Source organism: Chiloscyllium punctatum, chromosome 41 (assembly GCF_047496795.1).
Source record: "Chiloscyllium punctatum isolate Juve2018m chromosome 41, sChiPun1.3, whole genome shotgun sequence".
Lineage (NCBI taxonomy): Eukaryota > Metazoa > Chordata > Chondrichthyes > Orectolobiformes > Hemiscylliidae > Chiloscyllium > Chiloscyllium punctatum.
In genome coordinates, this window is record NC_092779.1 from 26,891,652 (window position 1) to 26,916,647 (window position 24,996).

General features: G+C 41.9%; 1 protein-coding gene and 1 long non-coding RNA gene across 3 annotated transcripts in view; one reads left to right on the plus strand and one right to left on the minus strand.

Annotated features, from left to right (window-relative positions):
* Positions 1-24,996, plus strand: part of LOC140464945 (NFX1-type zinc finger-containing protein 1-like) — a 77,538-nt gene that overhangs the window by 46,101 nt on the left and 6,441 nt on the right. The window contains exons 10-17 of the mRNA XM_072560608.1: positions 1,124-1,286; positions 7,091-7,143; positions 9,054-9,189; positions 10,326-10,564; positions 16,685-16,824; positions 20,141-20,295; positions 21,589-21,734; positions 23,211-23,321. Coding sequence (XP_072416709.1) covers positions 1,124-1,286; positions 7,091-7,143; positions 9,054-9,189; positions 10,326-10,564; positions 16,685-16,824; positions 20,141-20,295; positions 21,589-21,734; positions 23,211-23,321 — 1,143 coding nt within the window. The remainder of the gene's footprint in view (positions 1-1,123; positions 1,287-7,090; positions 7,144-9,053; positions 9,190-10,325; positions 10,565-16,684; positions 16,825-20,140; positions 20,296-21,588; positions 21,735-23,210; positions 23,322-24,996) is intronic.
* Positions 1-24,996, minus strand: part of LOC140464947 (uncharacterized) — a 138,644-nt gene that overhangs the window by 21,384 nt on the left and 92,264 nt on the right. For both annotated transcript variants that reach the window (XR_011955032.1, XR_011955033.1), the window contains one exon: positions 22,826-22,939. This is a non-coding gene — a long non-coding RNA (uncharacterized lncRNA). The remainder of the gene's footprint in view (positions 1-22,825; positions 22,940-24,996) is intronic.

The following is a 24,996-nucleotide window of genomic DNA, read 5'->3' on the forward strand; positions in this document are numbered from 1 at the left end:
TTATATTAATCGGCTTCATTACCAATACTGTAGCTGATACAGAGAGTGAAAGTGTATCCCTAACATTTATTATAGAGTAGAGAGAATTCTGTTGGAGCAGTGGTTATGTCCCTTCCTCTGGGCTAAGACACCTGAATTCAGGACAGGACATTAAGAAGAATGCTATTGTGCCCATAATCAAGTTTGCAATTATAGTCCTAGAGCTGTACAGTATGGAAACAGACCCTTCAGTCTAACTTGTTCCTGCTGGCCAGATATCATGCATTAATCTAGTTCTATTTGCCAGCATTTGGCCCACATCCCTTTTAAACCCTTCCTATTCATGTACACATCCAGGTGTCTTTTAAATGTTACAATTGTACCAGCCCCCACTACTTCGTCTGTTAGCTCATTCCATACACGCACCACTTTCTGTGTGAAAATGTTGTCCTTTAGGTCCCTATTAAATCTTTCTCATCTCGCCTTAAACTTATGCTTTCTAGTTCTGAAATCCCTACCCTGGGGAAAAGGCTTGGGCTGTTCACCCTATCCATGTCCCTCATGACTTTATAAACCTCTATAAGGTCACCCTCTGCTTCTGATGCTCCAGGGAAAATAGTCCCAGCCTGTTGAAACTCTCCCTATAGCTCAAACCCTGCAACCCTGGCAACATCTTTATAAATCTTTTCTGTACGCCTTCAAATTTCACAACATCCTTCATATAGCTGGGAGACCAGAATTATGCGCAGGGGTCTAAGCATGGACTCCCCAGTGTCCTGTACAGCGGCAACATGACCTCCCGGCTCCTATACTCAATGCACTGACCAATAAAGGCAAGCGTACCAAACACCGCCTTCACTATCCTATTTACCTGTGGCTTGACTTTCAAGGAACTATGAACCTGCACTCCAAGGTCTCTTTGTTCAGCAACATTCCCCGTACTTTATCCTGATCCTAATATATCACCCCCTTGACTGTTATCATTGGCTGACATCTGAGCATTGTGAGTTGGAGCATCGATGAAGCAAATAATTAATTCAAGCACATCTTTGGTTAAAACATTTACTAAACAACAACTGGTATTCTGAATTACTCTTGGCCATGATCAGAATAATTGTTAAATAGGTATTATTTACATTTTAAGGTGCCCTCTGAAGATGATTCCATTGATCATTGCACCATACTGGAGTGGTTAGGAATATCATCTACATCCGGTGGCTATTTCACATTTGGATCAACAAAGCCAGAGGAAAAGACGGAAAGGGACCCGATAGAAATGGGCTCAGATGTCATAGAGGCAGAGACTGGTAATACTAAATGTTCTAACTATTTCTTTTTCCTGAATTTAAAAAGAATTGTAAGTAAATATACTAAAGTTGAAAGAGTCCTACCAAACCATAGAACTGCCTTCTCATTAGAGAGAAAGAGACAACTGGTGGTGATTTAACTTGAGGGTCACCATGCGCAGCTGAGGGGACAGGTTGAGAAGGAGAGTCCTTCATGGTAACCTCAGCTGATGTGGAAACTAAACCCATGCTGTGGCATTGCATATCAGGATTTTCAGTTTTTATATCTGTGAGCATCTTGTTTGGTGCTTAATATTGTTATGAAGGTATAAGTGTGTACTGTACCTTTGAGAGTAGAAGCTGGCACAAACCTATAAAGGCAGAGTGTGCTGAAAAATTGAAAAATATAACATTTGGTGGTGAAACAAATAGCAGAAGCTGCATTGCTGTATTACGCAATAAATCCAAATTTGGCCAATCAGTTTAAATTATGCCCTAAGATACCAAAATCCAATCGCGTTTGAATTTTATTGTTTTGGATAACATCAAACCATTGAGACGGTCCGATGTTTTGGCTTTATAAATTCGGGCATTTTCAACAGTTAGCCAGAGCAGCAAAAAGCACCAACAAAACACAGATTGTCCACAGAATCACTCTCTGAAAGGTACCATTTCATATGAACTCTGTGAAGCAGAAGACCAAAGCAAAGAAGACAGGAAAATCTACAGACAAAACTGCAAATGGAAGACCGAAAGCTGATTCATTCTGAAATTTGTATGTTTTTGTTAAATTTAATCAGGGTTTTTTTATCGGATCAGTATATTGTATAGTAGGACGTAGATAAATTGATCAGACAAAGGAAGTTTACAGTGTAGATAGTTGTTTAATGTATGTTTTCATCTCCCACAGTCTGAAAATGTGCAGGTTAGGTGAATTGGCCATGCTAAATTGCCCGTAGTGTTAGGCGTAAGGGGTAAATGTAGGGAAATGGGTCTGGGTGGGTTGCGCTTCGGTGGGTCGGTGTGGACTTGTTGGGCCGAAGGGCCTGTTCCACACTGTAAGTAATCTAATCTAATCTAATGAATAAATTGTTAATTTTTCTTTACGTAGTGGGATTTGGTAGTTATTTGTCACTCATACTTTAACAAATTACGAGGCAAGGTGGAGCTTTTCTGTGTGCATGGTTTAAACTAGCAGAAGGATTTACCCCATGTTGTAACAGTTTGGGGGCTTGTCAGGGATTTGAACTGCTTAGACAGATCCGGTTTGAGATTTGGACAGATTTGAATAGATTTGGGATACAATAAAAGCCCAGTAGATTTAAACACTTGCAGGTTAGTGTCCTAGATCTTTAAATAAAATGTAAGTGAGACAGTTTCTTTAATTTTGGTTTCTTGTGGTTGGTTAAATTAAAAGTGAGAGAAATGGCTCTTAAAATTCCTAAAGAGGTTCTGAGGTTTGAAGATGATTCCCAAATTTGCCAAGAAAGTTTAGAAGGAAAGAAAGAAGGACCTTACTTTTAGAATTAGCAAAGAAGTTAGAATTGGATTTAACCAAGGACAAAAGTAAAGTGGAAATTGTAAGGGAATTACTCAAATACTTAGGTGTGTCAGAGAAACAGACACGTGCAGTTGAGTTAGAAAATCTTTAATTACAATTCAGGAAAATGGGGTTAGAAGGTAAACAAAGGGAGAGAGAAAGATAAGGAGAGAGAGCGGAAACGAAAGAGATAAGGTTCTTAGCTGAGCAAAGAGAGAGATAGTGGGGAATAAGAAAGAGAGAGAAGGTTCTTAGGTGAGCAAAGAGTGAGTGAATGAGAGAGAATTTGAAGTTGAGAAGTTATGACTTAGTCAGCAAAGTCAAGTTAACAGGATGGAGATTAAAAGAGCAGGTTGTGATATACACAAATATGTCAAAACTCTGCCACATTTTGATGAGAAAGATGTTGAAGCCACCTTTAGTTTATTTGAAAGATTGGCGAGGCAGATGAAGTGGTCTGAGGATTTATGCTAGTTCAGACTAATCTGGTAGACAGAGCTATTGATGTATTTGCAGCGCTGTCCGATGAAGGGTCAAGAGATTATGAAGAGGTTGAACAGGCTATTTTAAGTGCTTATGAATTAGTACCAGAAGCACATAGACAGCAGTTCAAAAACATAAAGAAGGAACCAGGTCAGACTTATGTTGCGTTCAAAAGAATTAAACATAGTCATGTTGATTGGTGTTAGCCTTAAAAATAGGTAAGACCTTTGAGGCTCTAAGAGAGATTATTCTGCTGGAGGAGTTCAAAAACAGAGATGATAAGAATTCACATAGATGAACAGAAAGTTCAGGAAGTGAGAAGAACAGCAGAGTTAGCAAATGAGTACATGTTGGTGCACATGGCAAGCTTCTGGCAAGAATTTTATCCTGTGAGGGATAGAAGTTGGGAGAAGGGGAGATACTACACTGCAAAACAAAGAGTAGAGAACACTGTTAATGTTTTATCACAGGATAAAAAAGAAGCCTAAGAGGGTGGAAAAGAGGTGAAAGGCCTCCGGCATTTCCACTGTGGTAAAGTGGGACATGGAAAGTCAGAGTGTTGGTCAATAAAGAAAGGCACTGTGGGCAAAGATGTGTTAAAAGAAGCTAACCCAGTGGCATTAGTGAAAGTAGTAAAGGAAATCCTAAGAAAAGCCAAGGAGCTGCAGGAGAGTGCACAGCCTAGGCTGGGGTTGAGTGTGGAGTTAGTGCCTGATCTCCTAAAGAATTTGCCTCTCTGGGTAAAGTTTACTCAGGAAGAGCAGGAGAAGAAGGGCAAGAAGTTGTAATTTTGAGAGATCTAGGATCTAACCAGTCTCTAATAGTAAGAGATGAACAAATTTGCACTCTTTCTGACCTGTTACCAAGAGAGTGGTGATTTGTGGGATAGATGGACAGAAATTTAGTGTTCCCCTACGTAAGGTCAGGTTGGAGTGCCAACTCAGGACTGGGGAAATAACTGAGAGTGATTGACAGAGTGTCAGTTCTAGGAATCCAATTTGTTCTTGGGAACAATTTAGCAGGGTCCAAGGTGGGAGTGACACTCCTTGTTGTGGAAAGGCCCAAGGAAGACCAGGAAACTGAGGAGTTAAAGAAAAATATCCAGATATTTTCCCAAATTATGTAGTAACAAGATCCCATTATAATAAGTCACAGCATGAAACAAAAACTAAAGAGAAAGATGAAGGAGTTTCAGTTAGTCGACACCCTGTTTGATGTAATGGTGCAAGAAAAACCTGAACAGGCAGGGGCTCAGACAGAAGTGTTTAGTCCTGAAAGGCTAATGGACTTGCAACAGAAAGACGAGACAATAAAAGATATATATGTGAACGAGTACTCTGAAAAGGAGGCTGAGGATATTCCTTAGGATTGTTATCTGAAAGAACTTGAGAGACAGGTGTTGGTTACTGCCCCACAGAGTGAGGAATCAAATTGAGATGTTGTGGAATTTGATGTACCTCAAAATATGTTAAACAATGAGGAAGTCCTTGAGGATTTGGGTAGGTATTTAAATTATCTGTCTCAGGAGCAAAGAACGCAGTTGAAAGGTTTATTACTGCAGTAAGAGGACATATGTAAGAAAAAGATGGGAAAGATTAATGCTATTGTGCATGAGGTAGAGGTAGGGAATACTGTTCCGATAAAACAACACCCCTATTGGCTTAATCCTTTCAAAGCCAGACAGGTCCAGAAGGATGTGGAGGCCATGCTCAAAGAAGATATCATCGAACTGAGGCAGAACACATGGAGTTTGTTGAGCGTCTTAGTTTCTAAACCTGATGCGACTCAACAACTTTGCATGGATTATCGGAGGGTCAACACCGCTACAAAATCAGATCCTATCCAATACCAAGATTGGAGAAAGTTGAACAAACCAGTTGCATCACAAAGTTGGACTTATTGTTTGGTTATTGGCAGATATCTTTATCAGAGAAGATGAAAGAAATTTCTGCATTTGTAACCCCAAATGGACTATATCAATTCAAAGTGTTGCCCTTTGGAATGAAGAATGCACCTGCCACATTCCAAAGACTCATGAACAGAGTTGTGGCTGGGTTAACAAACTGTGCAGGCTATTTAGATGATGTAATAATCTTTAGTGAGTACTGGTACAGTTGGCAGAACTTTTTGACCGATTTAAGAGAAGCAAAACTGGTGATAAACTTAAACAAAACCGAACTTGCAAAAGCAGAGGTGACAATCTTGGGATGTAACATCGGTCATGGAAGGTTGACCCCAAGGAACGCAAAGACCTAAGGCCATCGAGGAATTTTCACAGCCAACTTCGAAGAAAGAGGTGCTTTGATTTTTGGGACTAAGCGTATTCTATTGGACGTTTGTTCCAAACTTCAGCAGTGTAGTGACACCCTTAACCGATTTACTGAAGAAGAACACAACATTTCGGTGGACAGAACAGTGCCAGGAGGCATTTGACAATTTAAAATAAATATTAACCACTGCACCAGTTTTAGCTACACCAAACACTTTGAAACCCTTCAAAGTTTCCATCGATGCTAGTGACCTAGTAGTTGGAGCTGTATTTCTACAGGAAGATGATGATGATGGAATTGAACTGCCAGTTGGTAACTTTTCAAAGAAATTCAACAACCACCACTCTATGATCAAAAAAGCACTATTGAGTTTGGTACTCAATTATGTCACAAACTATGTCACAAACAATATGCTAGAGACGGTCATGTATATGGATCACAATACTTTTACATTCATGGAAGGCTTTATAGACAAGAATATGAGACTATTTCATTGGAGTCTAATGGTACAGATTTTTAATTTACAAATTGGACATGTTGTGGGTCGTAAGAATTTGGTAGCAGATGCATTATTGCGGATGTAACTGAAAGTATAGATGAGCTTGGTATCTGTGTAATGTTTATATATGTGTGTGTGGGAAGAAGTTAATATGAACTTACATTAGAGTCATATGGATGTCATGGTAATATGGTTAAGGAATAGAGGAAAAAAAAGTGAAGCCATCTTTTCATTGATGGTTCATTTTTTTTCTTAAGGGAGGAAGTGTTATGAAGGTGGAGGTATGTACTGTACCTTTAAGAGAGAGTAGAAGCTGGCACGGATGTATAAAGGCACAGAGTATGCTGAAAAAAATCTAACACTTGGTTGTGAAACAAATAGCACCACAGCTCCAGTTATGTGACACATCAAATTCAAATTTGACTAATTAGTTTAAATTATGCCCTAAGATACCCAAATCCAATCGAATTTGAATTTTACTGTTTTGGATGACCTCAAACAAATGAGACGGTCCGATGTTTTGGGGTATATAAAATCGGGTATTTTGAACAGGTAGTAGCCAGAGTCACAAAGAGCACCAACAAAATAAAGATTGCCCGCAGAATCGCTTTCTGAAAGGTACCTTTTCATATTAAATCTGTGAAGCAGAGGACCAAAGAAAAAAAGGCAGGAAAACCCACAGACAAAAATGCAAATGGAAGATCGAAAATTGACTGGTTTTGAAATTTGAATTTTTTGTTAAACTTAATCGGTGGTAGATAAATTGCTCAGAGAAAAGAGGTTTATAGTGTAGATAGGTTTTTTTTTGGAGTTAAAGAATACATTGTTGATTTCTCTTTACATTATGGGATTTGGTAGTTATTTGTCACTCATACTTTAACAGATTATGAAGCCAGGGGAGCTTTTCTGTGTGCATGGTTTAAATTAGCAGAAGTGTTTACCCCACAGTGTAACATTACTATTAAAAATGAAAGTACATTTTATTTTCTCTTTTCTACTGAGTGCTTTTTTGTCTTACTTTGATATCTTTTAGGCAGTCGAAGTGATCTGTTGGATGAGGAAGAAGATGAAGCTGAGTTAAATCAGGTAACTACAGACGGTGAGCAGTTACAAGCAGAGAGTATGTTTGGAGCCAGTGACCTTCATAAACAATTTCTGAGTATGTCCTCCCAGGAACAGTGTTTCAATTACAGAGAGACCATATGCTATTCCAAATCTCAAAATGAGGATGATTTATAGAGGGAATTGAAATCAAGAATGAGAGTTTTAAAATTGAGGTATTGCTTGTTGGCGGGCCATTGTAGGTCAGAACACAAAAGGTGAACGGGACTTCTCAAACATCGGTAGGGTGAGTAGGGACATGGATAGTTCAGGGCTAGGATGAAAAGATAGGATGAGGCAGGACAGTCAAGTTTGTCGGTACAGACAAGTCTAAAAGTAACAAAAGCAATGAATGAGAGTTTCACAGCAGATCAACAGACATGACCACGGTAGAAAAAGGTGGTCCAATTGATTGTATCACTTAATGTATATGTAGTCTGAATCTCATCTTGGGGTCAAAGATGACATCAAAGTTAGCAGGTCTCTAGTTTATAGACAGACTGTCATCAGAGAAAGGGATAGAGTCCATAGTTATGGAATGGCATTTGGCAGAGGGGTGCTCCAAGACAATGGCTACAATCTTGTGGCTAGTTAGTGGGAATAAATTTCTGCCAATGAAGTACTAGATGTTAGGTAAGTAATCTGTTAAGTTAACAACAGCAGAGAATTGGGGAAGGCGGTGGTGACAAGGTCGAGCTAGATGTTTTCAGCATACAAATGAAAACTGACACTATAATCTCTGACAATGTCACTGAGGAAAACATCTAAATAGGAAATTAGAAAGGGCCAAGAATAGATCACTGGGTAACGCCAAAGAGCAGGAAGACAATCCATTGCAAGTCATTTCCTGATTATGATTAGACAATTAAGGAAGAAACCAAATGAGAGCAGTTGCACCAAATTGGTGAAAGCCAAGGAAAGTGATAGTCAATTGTGCCAAAGATTGCATGCCAGGTCAGGAAGGACATGGAAGCATTATTAACATTGGACAGTCCAAGCAGTCGCAGATTATGTAAATGCAAATAACCAAACTACTGAGGTTCATGAACATAGCTCAGTCCATCACACAAATGAGCCTTCCACTCATTGACTGCATCTGAACTTCCCACTGCCTCAGGTAAGCGACTGCCATAAACAAAGGCCCCTCCCACCCTCTTCCATCAGACAGAAGATATAAAAGTTTGTATACACACATGAATAGATTCAAGAACAACTTCTTCCCCCGTACTTAGACTTCTGAATGGACCTTTCAGATTTTAAATTTAATGTGGATCTTGCACTTTGTGCAACTTCTCTGTGGCTGTAACATAGTATTCTTCACTCTGTTCTATTACCTTTATACACTTTTGTATGGTATGATCTGCCTGTATTGCACGCAAAACAAAACTTTTCAGTGTACTTGGGTATATGTGCTAATAATTAATCAAATCCAATCAAAACATCTCAACGGGGATACTAGTATGTGAATGGAATAATCCAATTCATTCATCACTTTCAAAGACTTTGGTCTATGAGCCTGTCTCAACCCAGTGATAAACAACTGAAAGACCTGTGCACATCCAGTGAAACCCCAGACAATATCATATGACCATATATTCTTTTGTTTTGGGTGTTCTGTGACTTCTGACTTTGTCCACCTGAGTCCTAAACCGCCACTTCATATGAGATAAATAACCAAGTTTGAATTTGCATATTCCAGAGCAGAACACAACATTCCATAATCCTTTCCAAATTATGTCGGGCTTAAATCCAATGCTAGGTAAATTCTAGCAGCAATTGAGAAAATAAATAATTCACAGGCAGACTTGATTCAAATGTTTGTTAGTCAGTAATTTGATTATTCATAGGTGTGACCGAAGTAATTGTAAACAACATGGAGTTATTTATATTTTAAGGTGGCTTCAGAAGGTGGTCCCTCTACTCAATCTCATGAAGTGGAAAAGTCAGATTTAACATCTGTATCCAAACATTATTGGAGATCTGAAGAGGATGCAGAGGAGACCGACTCAGATGCTACAGATTGGGATACTGGTAATATTGAAAATTCCAAATATATCTACATTTTGTTGCCCATTTAGGATAAATAAGGATTTTTCTTTTCATTCAGGGTAATCAGTCTTTGGATTTCTTTACCGCAGAGGCCTATAAGACGTAGAGCAGAAATTAGGCCATTCAGCCCATTGAGTCTGCTCTGCCATTCAATCATGGCTGATAAATTTTTCATCCCCATTCTCCCTGTAACCCTTAATCCCCTTGATACTCAAGAACCTATCTATCTTAGTCTTAAATATACTCAATGACCAGGCCTCCACAGCCTTCTGTGGCAATGAATTCCATAGATGCACCACTCTCTGGCTGAAGAAGTTTCTCCTTATCTCTGTTCTAAAAGCTCTTCCATCTACTCTAAGTCTATGTCCTCGAGTCCTAGTCTGTCCTACCAATGGATACATCTTCATAACATCTATTCTGTCCAGGCCATTCAGTATTCTATATGTTTCAATTAGTTCCTCCCTCAGCCTTCTAAACTCACAATCCTCAAACATTCCCTATATGTTAAGCTTTTCATTCCTGCAACCATTCTTGTGAACCTTCTCTGACCATGCTCCAAGGCCGGTACGTCCTTCCTGAGATATGGTGCCTAAAACTGCTCACAATACTCCAAATGTGGTGTGACCAGAGCTTTATAGAGTATCAAAGTACATCCCTGCTTTTATATTCAAGTCCTTTCAAAATAAATGCCATCTTGCATTTGCCTTCCTAACTACTGCCTCTAGAGGCAGTATATTCCAGCCTGAGATAGGCAGGTTTTTAATCAGTAGGGGAATCAATGGTCATGGGGATAAGGCAGAAAAGTAGAGTTGAAGACAGTGAGATCAATCATGATCTCACTGAGTGGCAGATCAGGCTCTTCTGCTCCTATGTCTTAAGACATTTATTTAAAATTAAAATATAAGTAACTATGATCTTTATAGGTGGTTAGTTTGAGGAATGTTCATCACAGTCAGTCAAATGAACCTAAGCAGTTGCTTAAACTAAATAACAAGGTCTACTAACTTCTTGTTTGGCTTTGTCATGAAAAAAAAAGTTTTTATTTTTTGTTTTGTGCCTTTTCCACTGCAAATAGTTTTGTTCCTTAATGAAGGGATAAATGACCTAATTACTTTCAGGAACTTCCAGTGATCTGGCTGAAGAGGAAGATACATTACAAGATGATGATGAGCTAATTCAGGTGACTGAGGAGGCTGAGCTTTTGGAGGCAGATCGAATGATCGGAGACGAAGACATTCAGAAACAAGTTAAGCATGCGACTGCCCGTGTGGCTAAAATCCGGGATAGTCTCCTGACCTTTAAACCTGAATCCCTTTCCAGATCACAAGCTGAGAGTCACGGTGATGGTAAATGGGAGGTAAGTTTTTTTTTAAATCTTTGCTCTTGGGAATTTATCATTGGCATTTATTAACCAGTCACTAGTTCTTCTTGAAGAAAAATAACTTGTGTTTAGATAGTGCCTTTCAGAAGCTCATGAACACTGTTTCTGAAGCATAGTCACTGTTACATTATTGGAATGATGGCTCCCAATTTCTGCACAGCCAGACCCTAAAAGCAGACCATTTATTTTAATGCTGTTATTTGAGGAATAATGGTTAGCCAGGATAGACCAAGCTCCCATGCTTTGCTTCAAATTGGTGCCGTGGGATCTTTTATATCTACCTGAAAGGGCTGACTGGACCTCTCAACTGAGAGGCCACCCTTTGACATGTGGCAGTGCCATAGTATTGCACTGGAGCATCAGCTTAGAGTTTCTGCTTAGGTTCCTGGTTGTGAGACTTGAAGCCACAAGCTTCTCCCTCAGAAGCAAGAGTGCTCCCAGCTGAATCAGTGTCGATAACTTACTACTAGCTTCTCAAGTTATCTCCACTAACTGCTGTGTGACGAGGGAGCACTCACAGGAATGTTAGGTCGGGGTGTTCATGATTTTGACCTAGTGGTGAGTAAGAGCCGAAAATGTGTTGCTGGAAAAGCGCAGCAGGTCAGGCAGCATCCAAGGAGCAGGAGAATCGGCGTTTCGGGCATGAGCCCTTCTTCAGGAATGAGGAAAGTGTGTCCAGCAGGCTAAGATAAAAGGTAGGGAGGAGGGACTTGGGGGAGGTGCATTGGAAATGCGATAGGTGGAAGGAGGTTAAGGTGAGGGTGATAGGCCGGAGTGGGGTGGGGGCGGAGATGTCAGGAAGAAGATTGCAGGTTAGGAAGGTGGTGCTGAGTTCGAGGGTTGGGACTGAGACAAGGGGGGAGGGGAAATGAGGAAACTAGAGAAATCTGAGTTCATCCCTTGTGGTTGGAGGGTTCCGAGGCGGAAGATGAGGCGCTCTTCCTCCAGCCGTCGTGTTGCTATGGTCTGGCGATGGAGGAGTCCAAGGACCTGCATTCCCTTGGTGGAGTGGGAGGGGGAGTTGAAGTGTTGAGCTATGGGCTGGTTGGGTTGGTTGGTCCAGGTATCCCAGAGGTGTTCTCTGAAACGTTCCGCAAGTAGGCGGCCTGTCTCCCCAATATAGAGGAGGCCACATCGGGTGCAGCGGATGCAGTAAATGATGTGTGTGGAGGTGCAGGTGAATTTGTGGCGGATATGGAAGGATCCCTTGGGGCCTTGGAGGGAAGTAAGGGGGGAGGTGTGGGCGCAAGTTTTGCATTTCTTGCGGTTGCAGGGGAAGGTGCCGGAGTGGAGGTTGGGTTGGTGGGGTGTGTGGACCTGACGAGGGAGTCACGGAGGGAGTGCTCTTTTTGGAACACTGATAGGGGAGGGGAGGGAAATATATCCCTGGTGGTGGGGTCCGTTTGGAGGTGGCGGAAATGACGACGGATGATACGATGTATATGGAGGTTGGTGGGGTGGTAGGTGAGGACCAGTGTGGTTCTGTCCTGGTGGCAATTGGAGGGGCGGGGCTCAAGGGCGGAGGAGCGGGAAGTGGAGGAGATGCAGTGGAGAGCATCGTCGATCACGTCTGGGGGGAAATTGCGGTCTTTGAAGAAGGAGGCCATTTGGGTTGTACGGTATTGGAACCTTGCCCTGCAACCGCAAGAAATGCAAAACTTGCGCCCCACACCTTCCCCTCTTACTTCCCTCCAAGGCCCCAAGGGATCCTTCCATATCCGCCACAAGTTCACCTGCACCTCCGCACACATCATTTACTGCATCCGCTGCACCCGATGTGGCCTCCTCTATATTGGGGAGACAGGCCGCCTACTTGCGGAACGTTTCAGAGAACACCTCTGGGACACCCGGACCAACCAACCCAACCACCCCGTAGCCCAACACTTCAACTCCCCCTCCCACTCCACCAAGGACATGCAGGTTCTTGGACTCCTCCATCGCCAGACCATAGCAACACAACGGCTGGAGGAAGAATGCCTTATCTTCCGCCTAGGAACCCTCCAACCACAAGGGATGAACTTAGATTTCTCCAGTTTCCTCATTTCCCCTACTCTCACCTTGTCTCAGCACCACCTTCCTAACCTGCAGTCTTCTTCCTGACCTCTCTGCCCCCATCCCCAATTCGGCCTATCACCCTCACCTTAACCTCCTTCCACCTATCGCATTTCCTCCCCAAGTCCCTCCTCCCTACTTTTTATCTTAGCCTGCTGGACACACTTTCCTCGTTCCTGAAGAAGGGCTCATGCCCGAAACGTCGATTCTCCTGCTCCTTGGATGTTGCCTGACCTGCTGTGCTTTTCTAGCAACACATTTACAGCTCTGATCTCCAGCATCTGCAGTCCTCACTTTCTCCTCAGAGGAAGCTTAGGGCCAATCAAGGATGATAGTGGGAAGTTGTGCGTGGAGTCCGAGGAGATAGGAGAACTACTAAATGAATTTTTCGGTATTCACACTGGAAAAAGACAATGTTGTCTGGACAATAATGAGTTACAGGATGCCAGGCTAGACAGGACTGAGGTTCAAAAGGAGGAGGTGTTAGCAATTCTGGAGAGTGTGAAAATAGATAAGTCCCCTGGACTGAATGGAATTTATCCTAGGATTCTCTGGGAAGCCTGGGAGGACATTGCTGACCCTTTGGCTTTGATCTTTATGTTGTCATTGTCTACAGGAATAGTGCCAGAAGACTGGAGGTTAGCAGATGTTGTCCCCTTGTTCAAGAAGCAGGGTAGAAACAACCCTGATAATTCTAAACCAGTACGCCTTACTTTGGTTGTGGGTAAAGTGTTGGAAAGGATTATAAGAGATAGGATTTATAATCATCTCAATAGGAATACGTTAATTAGGGATAGTCAACACGGTTTTGTGAAGGGTAGCTCACGCCTCACAAACCTTACTGAGTTCTTTGAGAAGGTGACCAAACAGGTAAATGAGGATAAAGTGGTTGATGAGATGTATATGCATTTCAGTAAGTCATTTGATAGGGTTCCCCATGGTAGGCTTTTGCACCAAATACAGAGGCATGGGATTGAGGGTGATTTAGCGGTTTGGATCAGAAATTGGCTAGCTGAAAGAAGATGGAGGGTGCTGGTTGATAGGCAATATTTATCCTGCAGTTCAGTTATTAGTGGTATACAGCAAGGATCTGTTTTGGGGCTACCTCTGTTTGTCATTTTTATAAATGACCAAGATGAGGGTGTAGAAGGATGAGTTAATAAACTTGCAGATGACACTAAGGTCAGAAGAGTTGTGGACAGTGCCGAAGGATGTTGCAGTTACAAAGGGCATAGATAAACTGCAGAGTTGGGCTGAGAGATGGCAAATGGAGTTTAATATGGAAAAGTGTGAGCTGATTTTACTTTGGAAGGAGCAACAGGAATAAAGAGTACTGGGCTAATGATTAGATTCTTGGCAGTGTATATGAGCAGAGAGATCTTGGTGTCCATGTACATAGATCCTTAAAAGTTGCCACCAAGGTTGATAGGGTTGTTAAGAAGGCATACTGTGTGTTAGCTTTTATTGGGAGAGGGATTGAGTTTTGGAGCCATGAGGTCATGTTGCAGCTGTACAAAACTTTGGTGCGGTCGCACTTGGAGTGTTGCGTACAGTTCTGGTCACCGCATTATAGGGAGGAAATGGAAGCGTTGGAAAGGGTTCAAAGAATGTTGCCTGGTATGGAGGGAAGGTCTTATGAGGAAAGGCTGGAGGACTTGAGGCTGTTTTTGTTCAAGTGAAGAAGGTTGGAGGTGACATAATTGAGACACATAAGATAATCAGAGGGTTCAATTGAGTGGACAGTGATGGTGATGGCTAGCATGACAGGACATAGTTTTAAATTGGGTGGTGATAGATATAGGGCAGATATTAGAGGTAGTTTCTTTACTCAGAGTAGTAGGGGCGTGGAATGCCATGCCTGCAACAGTAGCCAACTTTAAGGGCAGCTAAATGGTCATTGGAGAAACAAATGGATGAAAATGGAATAGTGTAGGATCAATAGGCTTCAGATTGGTTCCACAGGTTGGGGCAACATTGAGGGCTGAAGCGATAGGGAGGTGTAATATCCTATGTTCTATTTGGAATATAGGAAAAGCAGGAGAATTTTTGCTGGGGAACTGTTCCACTGAAAATGCATTATATCAACATGACAAATCATGGAATAGAATCCCTACAGGGTGGAAGCAGGCCATTTGGCCCATCAAGCCCACACTAACCCTCCAACCAGCATCCCACCCAGACACACCTCCCTATCCCTGTAACCCTGCATTCCTCATGGCCAATTCCCCAACCTACACATCTTTGGAATGTGGGAGGAAACCAGAGCACCCAGGGAAAACCCACAGAGACATGGGGAGAATATGCAAATTCAACATTGACAGTTGCCTAAGACTGGCACCAAACCTGGGTCTCTGGCACTGTGAAGCTACAGTGCTAATCACTGAACTACTGTGTTACTCACAATAAATCTGCTGCAATATCTTAGCTGCATAAAATCAGACTAAATTTCAACACAGTTGGATAGTTGTATAGAACATATACGACAGAAAGAGCCATTAGAATTATTAAAATGGGCCGAGGTAAAGAAAAGCAGATTATTTCAGTATTTTGGGGTCATGATTGGAAGACAATGGAAATAAAAGTCCTCTTTATATAGCATGGATAGGATAAATAAACAGTCTTTTCCCTGGGGTGGGGGAGTCCAGAACTAGGTTTATAATGAGAGGGGAAAGATATAAAAGAGACCTAAGGGGCAACGTTTTCATGCAGAGGGTGGTACATGTATGGAAATGGTGGAGGCTAGTACAATTGGAGGGATATGGGCTAGATACTGGCAGGTGGGATGAGATTGGGTTGGGATATCTGGTCGGCATGGACAATTTGGACCGCAGGGTCTGTTTCTGTGCTGTACATTTCTATGACTCTGAGAAGGTTGAGAGACTGTGGAATTTACTATCAAGATTGGTAGCTGACTCAGAAACTACGTCAGTATTCAAGAGTAGGTTGGACAACTGGCTAAAGGTAGGGGAGATGAACAAATATGGGAACAGGGTGACAAAAATTATGCAAATTATTTGTTCTGATGCAAAGTAAAGGCTAACACAATTGGTTGCTTTAAAGGCCTATTTTATATTGTAGGTTCTGTTTCAGATAAATGGCTTATGGCTAACTCAACTTGTTATGAAGATATGGGTGTACTATAGCTTTTAAGAGTTAAAAGGTAGCAGAACTACCTGACACAGCAGCAAATGTTTTGAACAGGATATAATGTAACATTTGGTCGAACAACTCGATTAGCTGGTTGCTTGGATATAACAAAGCAAATTTGAATTAGGCCAATCATTTTAAATAGTAGTCCGAAAAATACCAAACTCAAATCAAGTTTGAATTTAGTATATTGGCAGTCTTAAAAGGTGCTGGTTGATGCTTTGGGGGTATAAGACCAGGGAAAATTGAACCGTTGGAAGGAGAACTGCCAAGCCACCAGCATCTGCAGACTGCCTGGAAAATTAGTGCTCTTAAAGTTACCTTTATCAATCAGTAACCTGTGAAACAGAAATCCCTGGGAAGAAAAGAAGACCGAGAAAGATAGAAGAGAAGATTCAAAATCTGGCTGATTTTGAAAATTTGAATTTTTGGTAAATCTTAGTTAGGGGTTTTCTTGGACTCGCAATATAGAAGGGAAGGAGTTGTAAGTAGTTGTTAATTATTCTCTGTTATACTTTAAGAAATAAAGTTATTAATTTTTACTTTAAATAATTCTTGGCCTCTTGAATTTCCAGATTACAGTATGGGATAAATCTTCTCTGTGTTGCTGGTTTAAATTAAGCAGGAGGATTTACCTCCTGATGTAACAAACTGGACAGTGATCTTGGTTTAACGAGAAATAGTATATCTTTTCTGGCTGTGTGCAATGTTCAGAGTTATAATTTAGTGCTCCAGTTCCAATCATTCTGAAGCAGGTCCTGCTATCAAACTGCCACCTGCACTATTAAGGCAATAAATGTTTTCAAAATGTTTGAGACCATATGTACAAGAACGGCTGATGAACTACTCATTGCTAGCTCTCACTGTAATGCATGACTCTTTGCTGTTTTTAAATAGCAAACCAAGGAAACAAAGAAAAAAATACAAAAAATGATAAAGGCACAGTTGAAGCTTCAAGACTATATGCCAGAAGATGAAGCTGACTGTATCAATAATGTCTGGGAGCTTGCACTGCTTGATCGCTGGAGACTCTACAGGTTTAATTTCTCATTTAATTTGCTAATTAATTGTGCCTGAGATGATGTGTAAGTTTTGTCTTTTTAGATTAAATATTTCAAAAGAGATTATTTTGACAACGCTCCAGTCCAACCCATCCACTCCAATAACTAGTACTGCTAAAACAAAAAATCTCCCTTAATCCTGACTTAATCCTCACACCAGGATAATTGCAGGACGGACGGACAGACTGATGCGCGCACACATATACACACACACCATAGATACCTTAAAAAGTCAAAGACAAATGTGACCCTCACACAGATTGAACACACGCACTAGTGCTAATTGTTTTAAGAAGAGACCTTCACTGCAATCTAAGGAGGAAGTCTCATCTTAGTGATATGTCAGCCAAATGGATGGCCACGCAGCAGCAGTGGTCCTTGTTGGAGCTAAAGGTAGACCCACTGTGCGTTGGAGCATTGGTAAGTCCAGGTTTTGAGGTCTTAGCGATGGTGCTGAGAGAGGACCAGGGTCAAAAGGCTAGGCAGGAGGATTGATGGTGGGGACTCTGCTCCTTTTTAGTTTTGGAGATGAGTGGTGTCTCTTATAGGCTCACTTGTTGATGGGATTCCTCACAGTGTAGGTTGCCCCTTGTAGTAGGTAAAATACTAGCAGTAGTGGGCTAACGCTACAATTTAGGTTTGTCCATTTTTCTTTTTTATTCATTCATGTAATGTGGATGTCACTAGCTGGGCCAGTATCTATTGCCCATGCCTGGTTATCATTGGAGAGGTGGTAGTGAGCTACATCACAGATCTGCTTTTACACTAAACAGTAGAAGCAGCAAGCGATAGGCAGGGCTTGGTGACCATGCAATCAACAGATTGGATCTAAACTTTGTACTCCTGCTATGTTGAGTCATGAATTAAACCGCTAACAGAAGGATGTGTCTCGACAAACATCGCCGTCCTCTATGATTGGGGAGGTAAGCATATAAGTGCAAAAGATAAGGGGAACCAACTTCAGCTGGATTGCCTATTGGACGACCCATCTCGTCTTTCTCCCAAGGACCCCAGCATTACAGATGTCAGTCTTTAGCCAATTCAGTTCATTCTAAATGATGTCAAGAAATGGGATGATTGGGTGGGGGTACTCTTCAGAGGGTCGGTGTGGACTTTTTGAACTGAAGGGCCTGTTTCCACACTGTAGGGATTTGATTAAAAAGAAAATGGCTGAATACAATAGTACTGCAAAGGCTCTGAATTCTGACAATATTCTGGCAATAGTACTGAAGATTTGGGCTCCAGAACTAGCCGTGCACGTTACCAATTTGTTCCTGTATTGCTACAACACCTGACTTTTTCCCAGCAATGTGGAAAATTGCTCAGGTATATCCTGTACACAATAAGAAGGATAAATCAAACCCAGGCAATTACCACCCTATCAGGCCGACTTGCAACCGTGAGCAAAGTGCTGCTATTGACAGTAATATCAGTGGCATTTGCTCAGTAATAACTTGCTCACTGCTTCTCAGTTTGGGTTCTGCCAGAGACACTCAGTACCTGGCCTCATTACAGGATAAAAGAGCTGAATTCCAGAGGTGAGCTGAATGTGTCTGCCCTGGACATCAAGGCAGCATTTAACCCAATATGGTGTCATCAAGCTCTAACAAAACTGGAGTCAGTGGGCATCAGGATAAGTCCCTTCAGTGGTTGCAGTCATATCTAATGCAAGGCATGTGTTTGGGATTGTTGAACATCAATCACCTCAGGCCCAGGATACCTCTGTGGGAGTTTCTCAGGAGAGGTTGTAGACCCTATCATCTTCAGCTACTTCATCAATGACCTTTCCTCCATTGGGAAACCAGAGATGGGATGTTCGCTGATGATATGCAATATTTTGATTGTTACTAAACACTTTGTTTTTCCCTGGGAGACCTGATTCCACTGCATTCCAATCAGGGATATATCCGGGCTCATCAAGCCTCACGTTAAATAAAGTCACCAGTAGGGCAGAGTATGATCCCACTATTGAGGGCCAATCTTAGTCTGAAGCTGGTAGCTCTTCAGAATCGGTTGCGCCACCAGAAATAGTGGCCACTGCCTGTATTACAGTAGGACCTACCATGAGGATCACTGATGGATTCCCAGTTACACGTGAGTCATAGTGTCATAGAGATGTACAGCATGGAAACAGACCCTTCGGTCCAACCTGTCCATGCCGACCAGATACCCCAACCCAATCTAGTCCCACCTGCCAGCACCTGGCCCATATCCCTCCAAACCCTTCCTATTCATATACACATACAAATGTCTCTTAAATGTTGCAATTGCACCAGCCTCCACCACATCCTCTGACAGCTCATTCCATACACGTACCACCCTCTGTGTGAAAACGTTGCCCCTTAGGTCTCTTTTATATCTTTTCCCCCCTCACACTAAACCTATGCCCTCTAGTTCTGGACTCCCTGATCCCAAGGAAAAGACTTTGTCTATTTACCCTATCCATGCCCCTCATAATTTTATAAACCTCTATGAGGTCACCCCTCAGCCTCCGATGCTCCAGGGAAAACAGCCCCAGCCTGTTCAGCCTCTCCCAATAGCTCAAATCCTCTAACCCTGGCAATATCCTTGTAAATCTTTTCTGAGCCCTTTCAAGTTTCACAACATCTTTCCGATAGGAAGGAGACCAGAATTGCACGCAATATTCCAACAGTGGCCGAACCAATGTTCTGTACAGCCACAACATGACCTTTCAACTCCTGTACTCAATACTCTGACCAATAAAGGAAAGCATACCAAATGCCGCCTTCACTATCCTAACTACCTGCGACTCCACTTTCAAGGAGCAATGAACCTACACTCCAAGGTCTCTTTTTGTTCAGCAACAGTCCCTAGGACCTTATCATTAAGTGTATAAGTCCTGCTAAGATTTGCTTTCCCAAAATGCAGCACCTCACATTTATCCGAATTCAAGTTGGCAGGGTGGGAGTTGTGAGTGGAGACATTGCCACCTAATGGGTGCCCGGGGGTTAGCAGTTAGGGTTTGCTGTGTGACCTTTTTGATTGGCAGGTTCCCCCCTCCTGCGTCTTAAGTGGATACTAAATGGCCTTAATTGACCTCCAGGCCGGAAAGCTGTCTGCATGGCTGCCCCCTGTCCCAGATTTGATCAACAGGAGGTAAAAAGGCTGTGGGATCTCTATCTTGCATCCTGCTACTCAGTCCCGGAGCTCCTCTGCATCTGAACTCACCTCTGGGGTAGTTTGAGGGGGAAGGGGTAACATTAAATGTAATTTAGTATCTGCCAATGACAGATTGTCCAGATGATGGTGTAATGGGGTGATTTTATTGCAGGTTGTGGTTGTCAAAGTACCAAATCGAAACCAGATGTAAAATATTAGAATCTGAACAGCTATATCAGAGGATTGTTGACCGCCTTCTTGAGCTGAGAAACCAAGAGGAAGTGACCATCCTTCGAAAGGCAAAAGTGGTGGGGATGACCACAACAGGTACACAAAGCTACTTCCAACAGTGATATCAAACATTCTTTTTACATTTGCTTGGTTTCATGTGCTACAATTGAAAAATATCAACTCTTTGTTGCTTTGCATAGTTCGCAAAACAAAACTATATTTTAACTTGCTAAATATTAGTTTAATGCTAGTTTCAACAGCATTTTATTATCTCTCATTTCAGATCTTTGGTTAAAATTTCACCAAGTACATTCTCCATGTGCATTGTGTTTACCAACACTTTTAATTTTAGTTCACCTCTGCTCCTCTCACTGTATTATGAATGGTTTATACAGCCATGCGAAACTTTGTAAAAAGGAAATGGAGGCAATAACCAAAATGCACTTGCTTGTGTATTGACATACTTTTTCCTGTGTATATAAGCAAATTATTAATAAAACAGATCATTTTGATCTTGTATTTCAACAATGATGCATTTCACCTTATTGCTTTATATTTTTGACCAAGTATTTTCTGTATGAGAGGTGACTCTGGAGAATGTATCCCAAGTTGTACCCTATCACTGTTATTCTTGACTGTTGCACTACATGAATGAAAATTTCCTTCATTTTTGTGAAGACTTGATTGCCGATCCAAACCTGTCCCCCTAGCTATTGATTTTTATCCTGGCAACACACTGCCAACAGTCTGAGAATTAAGTAAGTCTGCTCACAATCTTGAGTTGAAACTTCTGACATCTTTTGGTGTCATCACTAATTCCACCCTTTTCATTTCTATAACATCTCCTACCTTTACCCTGTCTCAGCTTATCTGCTGTTGGAACCTCATTCGTGCCTTTGTTAACTCTACACTTGACTATGTCAGTGTACCATTGGCGGATGAAATCCTTGTTCTACCCTCTATAAGCTTAAGCCCATGCAAAGATCCGCTGCTCATGTCTTAACTTGTTGACCTATATTGGCTCTCAATCAAGCAGTATCTTGAGTTTTAAGCATTCATTCTTGTTTTTAAATTCTCCACACACTTGCCCCTTTCCTCTCCAGCCCCAGGTTACCTGAGATACCTCAAATGTATCCCCATTTTGAGTGTCTTAGTCTTCAGTTGCATCAGCCCTGTGCTCTGGAATTCTCTCCGCCTAGCTATCCAGCTCCCTAACCACCATTCCCCCTTTAAGACATGCCTCAAAGTTTACCCAAATGTTTGATCATTTGACCTAATACCTTTTGCTGTGTTTTTGTGTCATATATTTTATAACGATTTTTGAAGCACTTTGGGATGATGTTGAAAGTGTCATATACATTTATTACACAGATTGAAGTTTCTTTTTAGGTGCAGCAAAATACAGAACTGTCCTGCAGGAGATCCAGCCAAAGATTGTGATTGTAGAAGAGGCAGCTGAAGTGCTGGAAGCTCACATAATCACTACTCTTAGCTCAGCCTGCGAGCACCTCATTTTAATTGGAGATCATCAGCAGGTAAGAATTATTACTGAAGGGAAGTGAATCATTTAGGTTTTGTACAACAGAGGCAAATGGAACTGAATTGAATTGAATTTGCTTTATTATAACATGTACTGAAATGAATAAAATGAAAAGATTACAAGTCACCACTTACAGCGCCATCTTAGGTCCAGAATGCCTAGGTACAATCCTTAGTTATAGAATAAAGGAATGAAGGAAAAGAAATTGCATTACAGCTATACACAGTCTAACCATAAGTCAGAAAAACACAAGAAGCAAAGTTAAAAAGACAAACATCACAGTCTCTCTCTCCAAGAGCTCTCCACAGCAGACCAATGCAGGGGGCCTCCATGTGGTCTGACTGTTGGCAGCCACCATGCTCCCACACCAGGCCATTACCCCCAATCCATACCAATCTGCTACCTCACTCCACACCAGGCTGTTACCCCCCCACTCCGCACCAGGCCGCTGCCCCACTCCGCACCAATCCGCTATTCCCCACTCCGCACCAATCCGCTACCCCCCACTCTGCACCAATTGGCTGCACCTCACTCTGCACCAGGCTGCTACTCCCACTCCACACCTTGCCACTACCCCCCCCCCCCCAACTCCGCACCGGGCCGCCACACCCCAGTCTGGACACAGTTCACTACCCTTATTCCGTACTAGGCCGCTGGTCTCTGGCGTCCCCACTCTGGCCGCTGGCAACTCTGCCAATCCCACTTTAGAGCCAGGGCTGGGTGTCTGGATGGGAAAGGTGTCATTCAAAAAGGAACAGGGAAGTCACCCCCACCTTTCTCATCCCTTTATTCCTGATGTCCTCATCCTTCAACCAAGATCACTGAACAGATTATCTGATCATTATTGCATTGATGCTTGTGGGACCTTGCTGTGTTACAGTTAGCTGCTTGCTTTCCTAAATTACAACAGAGGACTTTAGTCCAACAGGATTGTTTGAAATCACAATAAACCTTTTGGACTATAACCCAGTGTTGTGTGATATTTGACTTTGTCCACCCCAGAACAACACTGGCATTATACATTATACATTACAACACTTCAATATTATACATTACAATAGTAATTCTCCACAAGTACTTCATTACCTGTAGAATACTTTGGGGATGACTTGAGATGTGCAACATTAATGCAAGTGTTTTGTTTTCTTCTCATTCTTGTTCATTCATTTCTTGTGGAGCAATTGAGAATAATACTGTTTCCTGTCAGTACAAAATAAATACTGGATTAGTGGTGCTGGAAGAGCACAGCAGTTCAGGCAGCATCCAACGAGCAGCGAAATCAACGTTTCGGGCAAAAGCCCTTCATCAGGAATAAAGGCAGTGAGCCTGCAGCATGGAGAGCAATAAATCCCCAGTTCAATTTTGAAGATTAGAAAAGGGGGAACCTTTTCACGTTGCAGTTTTTCAGTGCTACAAATCTGCTCCACGTTACAACCTTACACTGACTTGCTGTTTTATTACCTCATTTCAGCTTCGTCCGAGTGCAACTGTGTATGAACTTGCAAAAGATTTCAACTTGGATGTCTCCTTGTTTGAGCGGCTGATTAGTATGAAAACAGAATTTGTCCGGCTTGATTATCAAGTGAGTTTTCTTAGCTGGTAACCATTAGCAACTCAACGATGATTCCTTCGAGTCTGACTCCCTTTTGCTTTTGCTTTTTGTGTCACAAAATGATCCTGAAATTAAACCTTTTCTTCTTCCTGTCTTTAAGGATTAATGATATACTTTTTGGTGGACCTTTTAATTGTGCTGACCTCCTAGGAAAGTGAGTGAAATCAGGAAAATTATGTCAACTTCTGAGCCTTTTCCTCTAAGCTTGGATCTAAATCAGAAGGTTTGATACTGAGGTGCTATGCACCTATACTTAATTTGAAATCTGTGATATATGTCCCTGATTTCAACAGTTTCTTTAATGAAGGATAATGTTTCTTTACATTTATAATCTAATCAGCAACACTGACTATTGGTACGAACTACCAGTGGCTAAATAAAACCTATAACAGTACAGCACAGGAACCGGCCATTCGGCCCACAATGTTGTGCCAAACATGATGCCAAATTAAACTAAGCCCTTTTGCCTGCTGTTGGTCCATATCCGTCCATTCTTTGCACATTCATGTGCTTATCTAAAAGACCATTAAATGCCTTTATTGTATCTGCCTCCACAACCACCCCAGCAAGGCATTCAAGACTCCTATCACTCTTTGTATAAGAAAGCTTGCCCCTGACGTCTCCTTTGAACTGCTCAGGGTCCTGCCATTAACTGTATACTTTTCCTGAACATTTGATCTCCCAAAGTGCAGCACCGCACACTTGGGCGGATTAAACTCCATCTGCCATTTCTTCACCCATTTCTGCAACTGATCTATATCCCACTGTATCAATGGGGAGCATAATATCAGCAAGTCTTAACAATCTTCTGCTTTAAATCAGTGGGGTGGAAAAGTGCTGGGTTTTGCAACATCAATAAGCAATGAAGAAAAATTTTCGTACCTGTAACAAAACAGCAGTAGAATGAAAGCATGAGGTAGCTCTTTCTATCAGCTTTCTGTTGGGCCAAATGGTTTCGTTTTGTGCTGTGATTCTAGGAACAGGATCATAGCCTTGTTCTCTTAAAATATTGAGGTTTGTGTCCAGGAGGAGGTGTTGGATCTCTTGAAATGTATAAAAGTGGATAAATCCCCTGGACCTGATCAGGGATTCCCTAGAACTCTGTGGGAAGCTAGGTGAGGTGCCAGAAGATTGAAGGTTGGCTGACGTGGTACCACTATTTAAGAAGTATGGTAAGGACAAGCCAGGGAATTATAAACCAGTGAGCTTGATGTCGGTGGTGGGCAAGGTGTTGGGGGGAATCCAGAGGGACCTGATGTACCTGTAATTGGAAAGGCAAGGACTCATTTGGGATAGTCAGCATGACTGTGCATGGGAAATCATGTCTCACAAACTTGATTGAGTTTATTGAAGAAGTAACAAAGAGGATTGTTGAGGCCAGAGTGATAAACTTAATCTGTATGGACATCAGTAAGGCGTTCAACCAGATTTTTCATAGGAGACTGGTTAGCAATGTTAGATCTCATGGAATACCAGGGAGAACTAACTACTTGGATACAGAACTGGCTTGAAGGTAGAAGACCAGAGGGTAGTGGTGGAGGGTTGCTTTTCAGATTGGAGGTCTGTCACCAGTGAAGTGCCACAAGGATCAGTGCTGGGTCCACTACTTCTCATTGTTTATATAAATGATTTGGATGTGAACGTA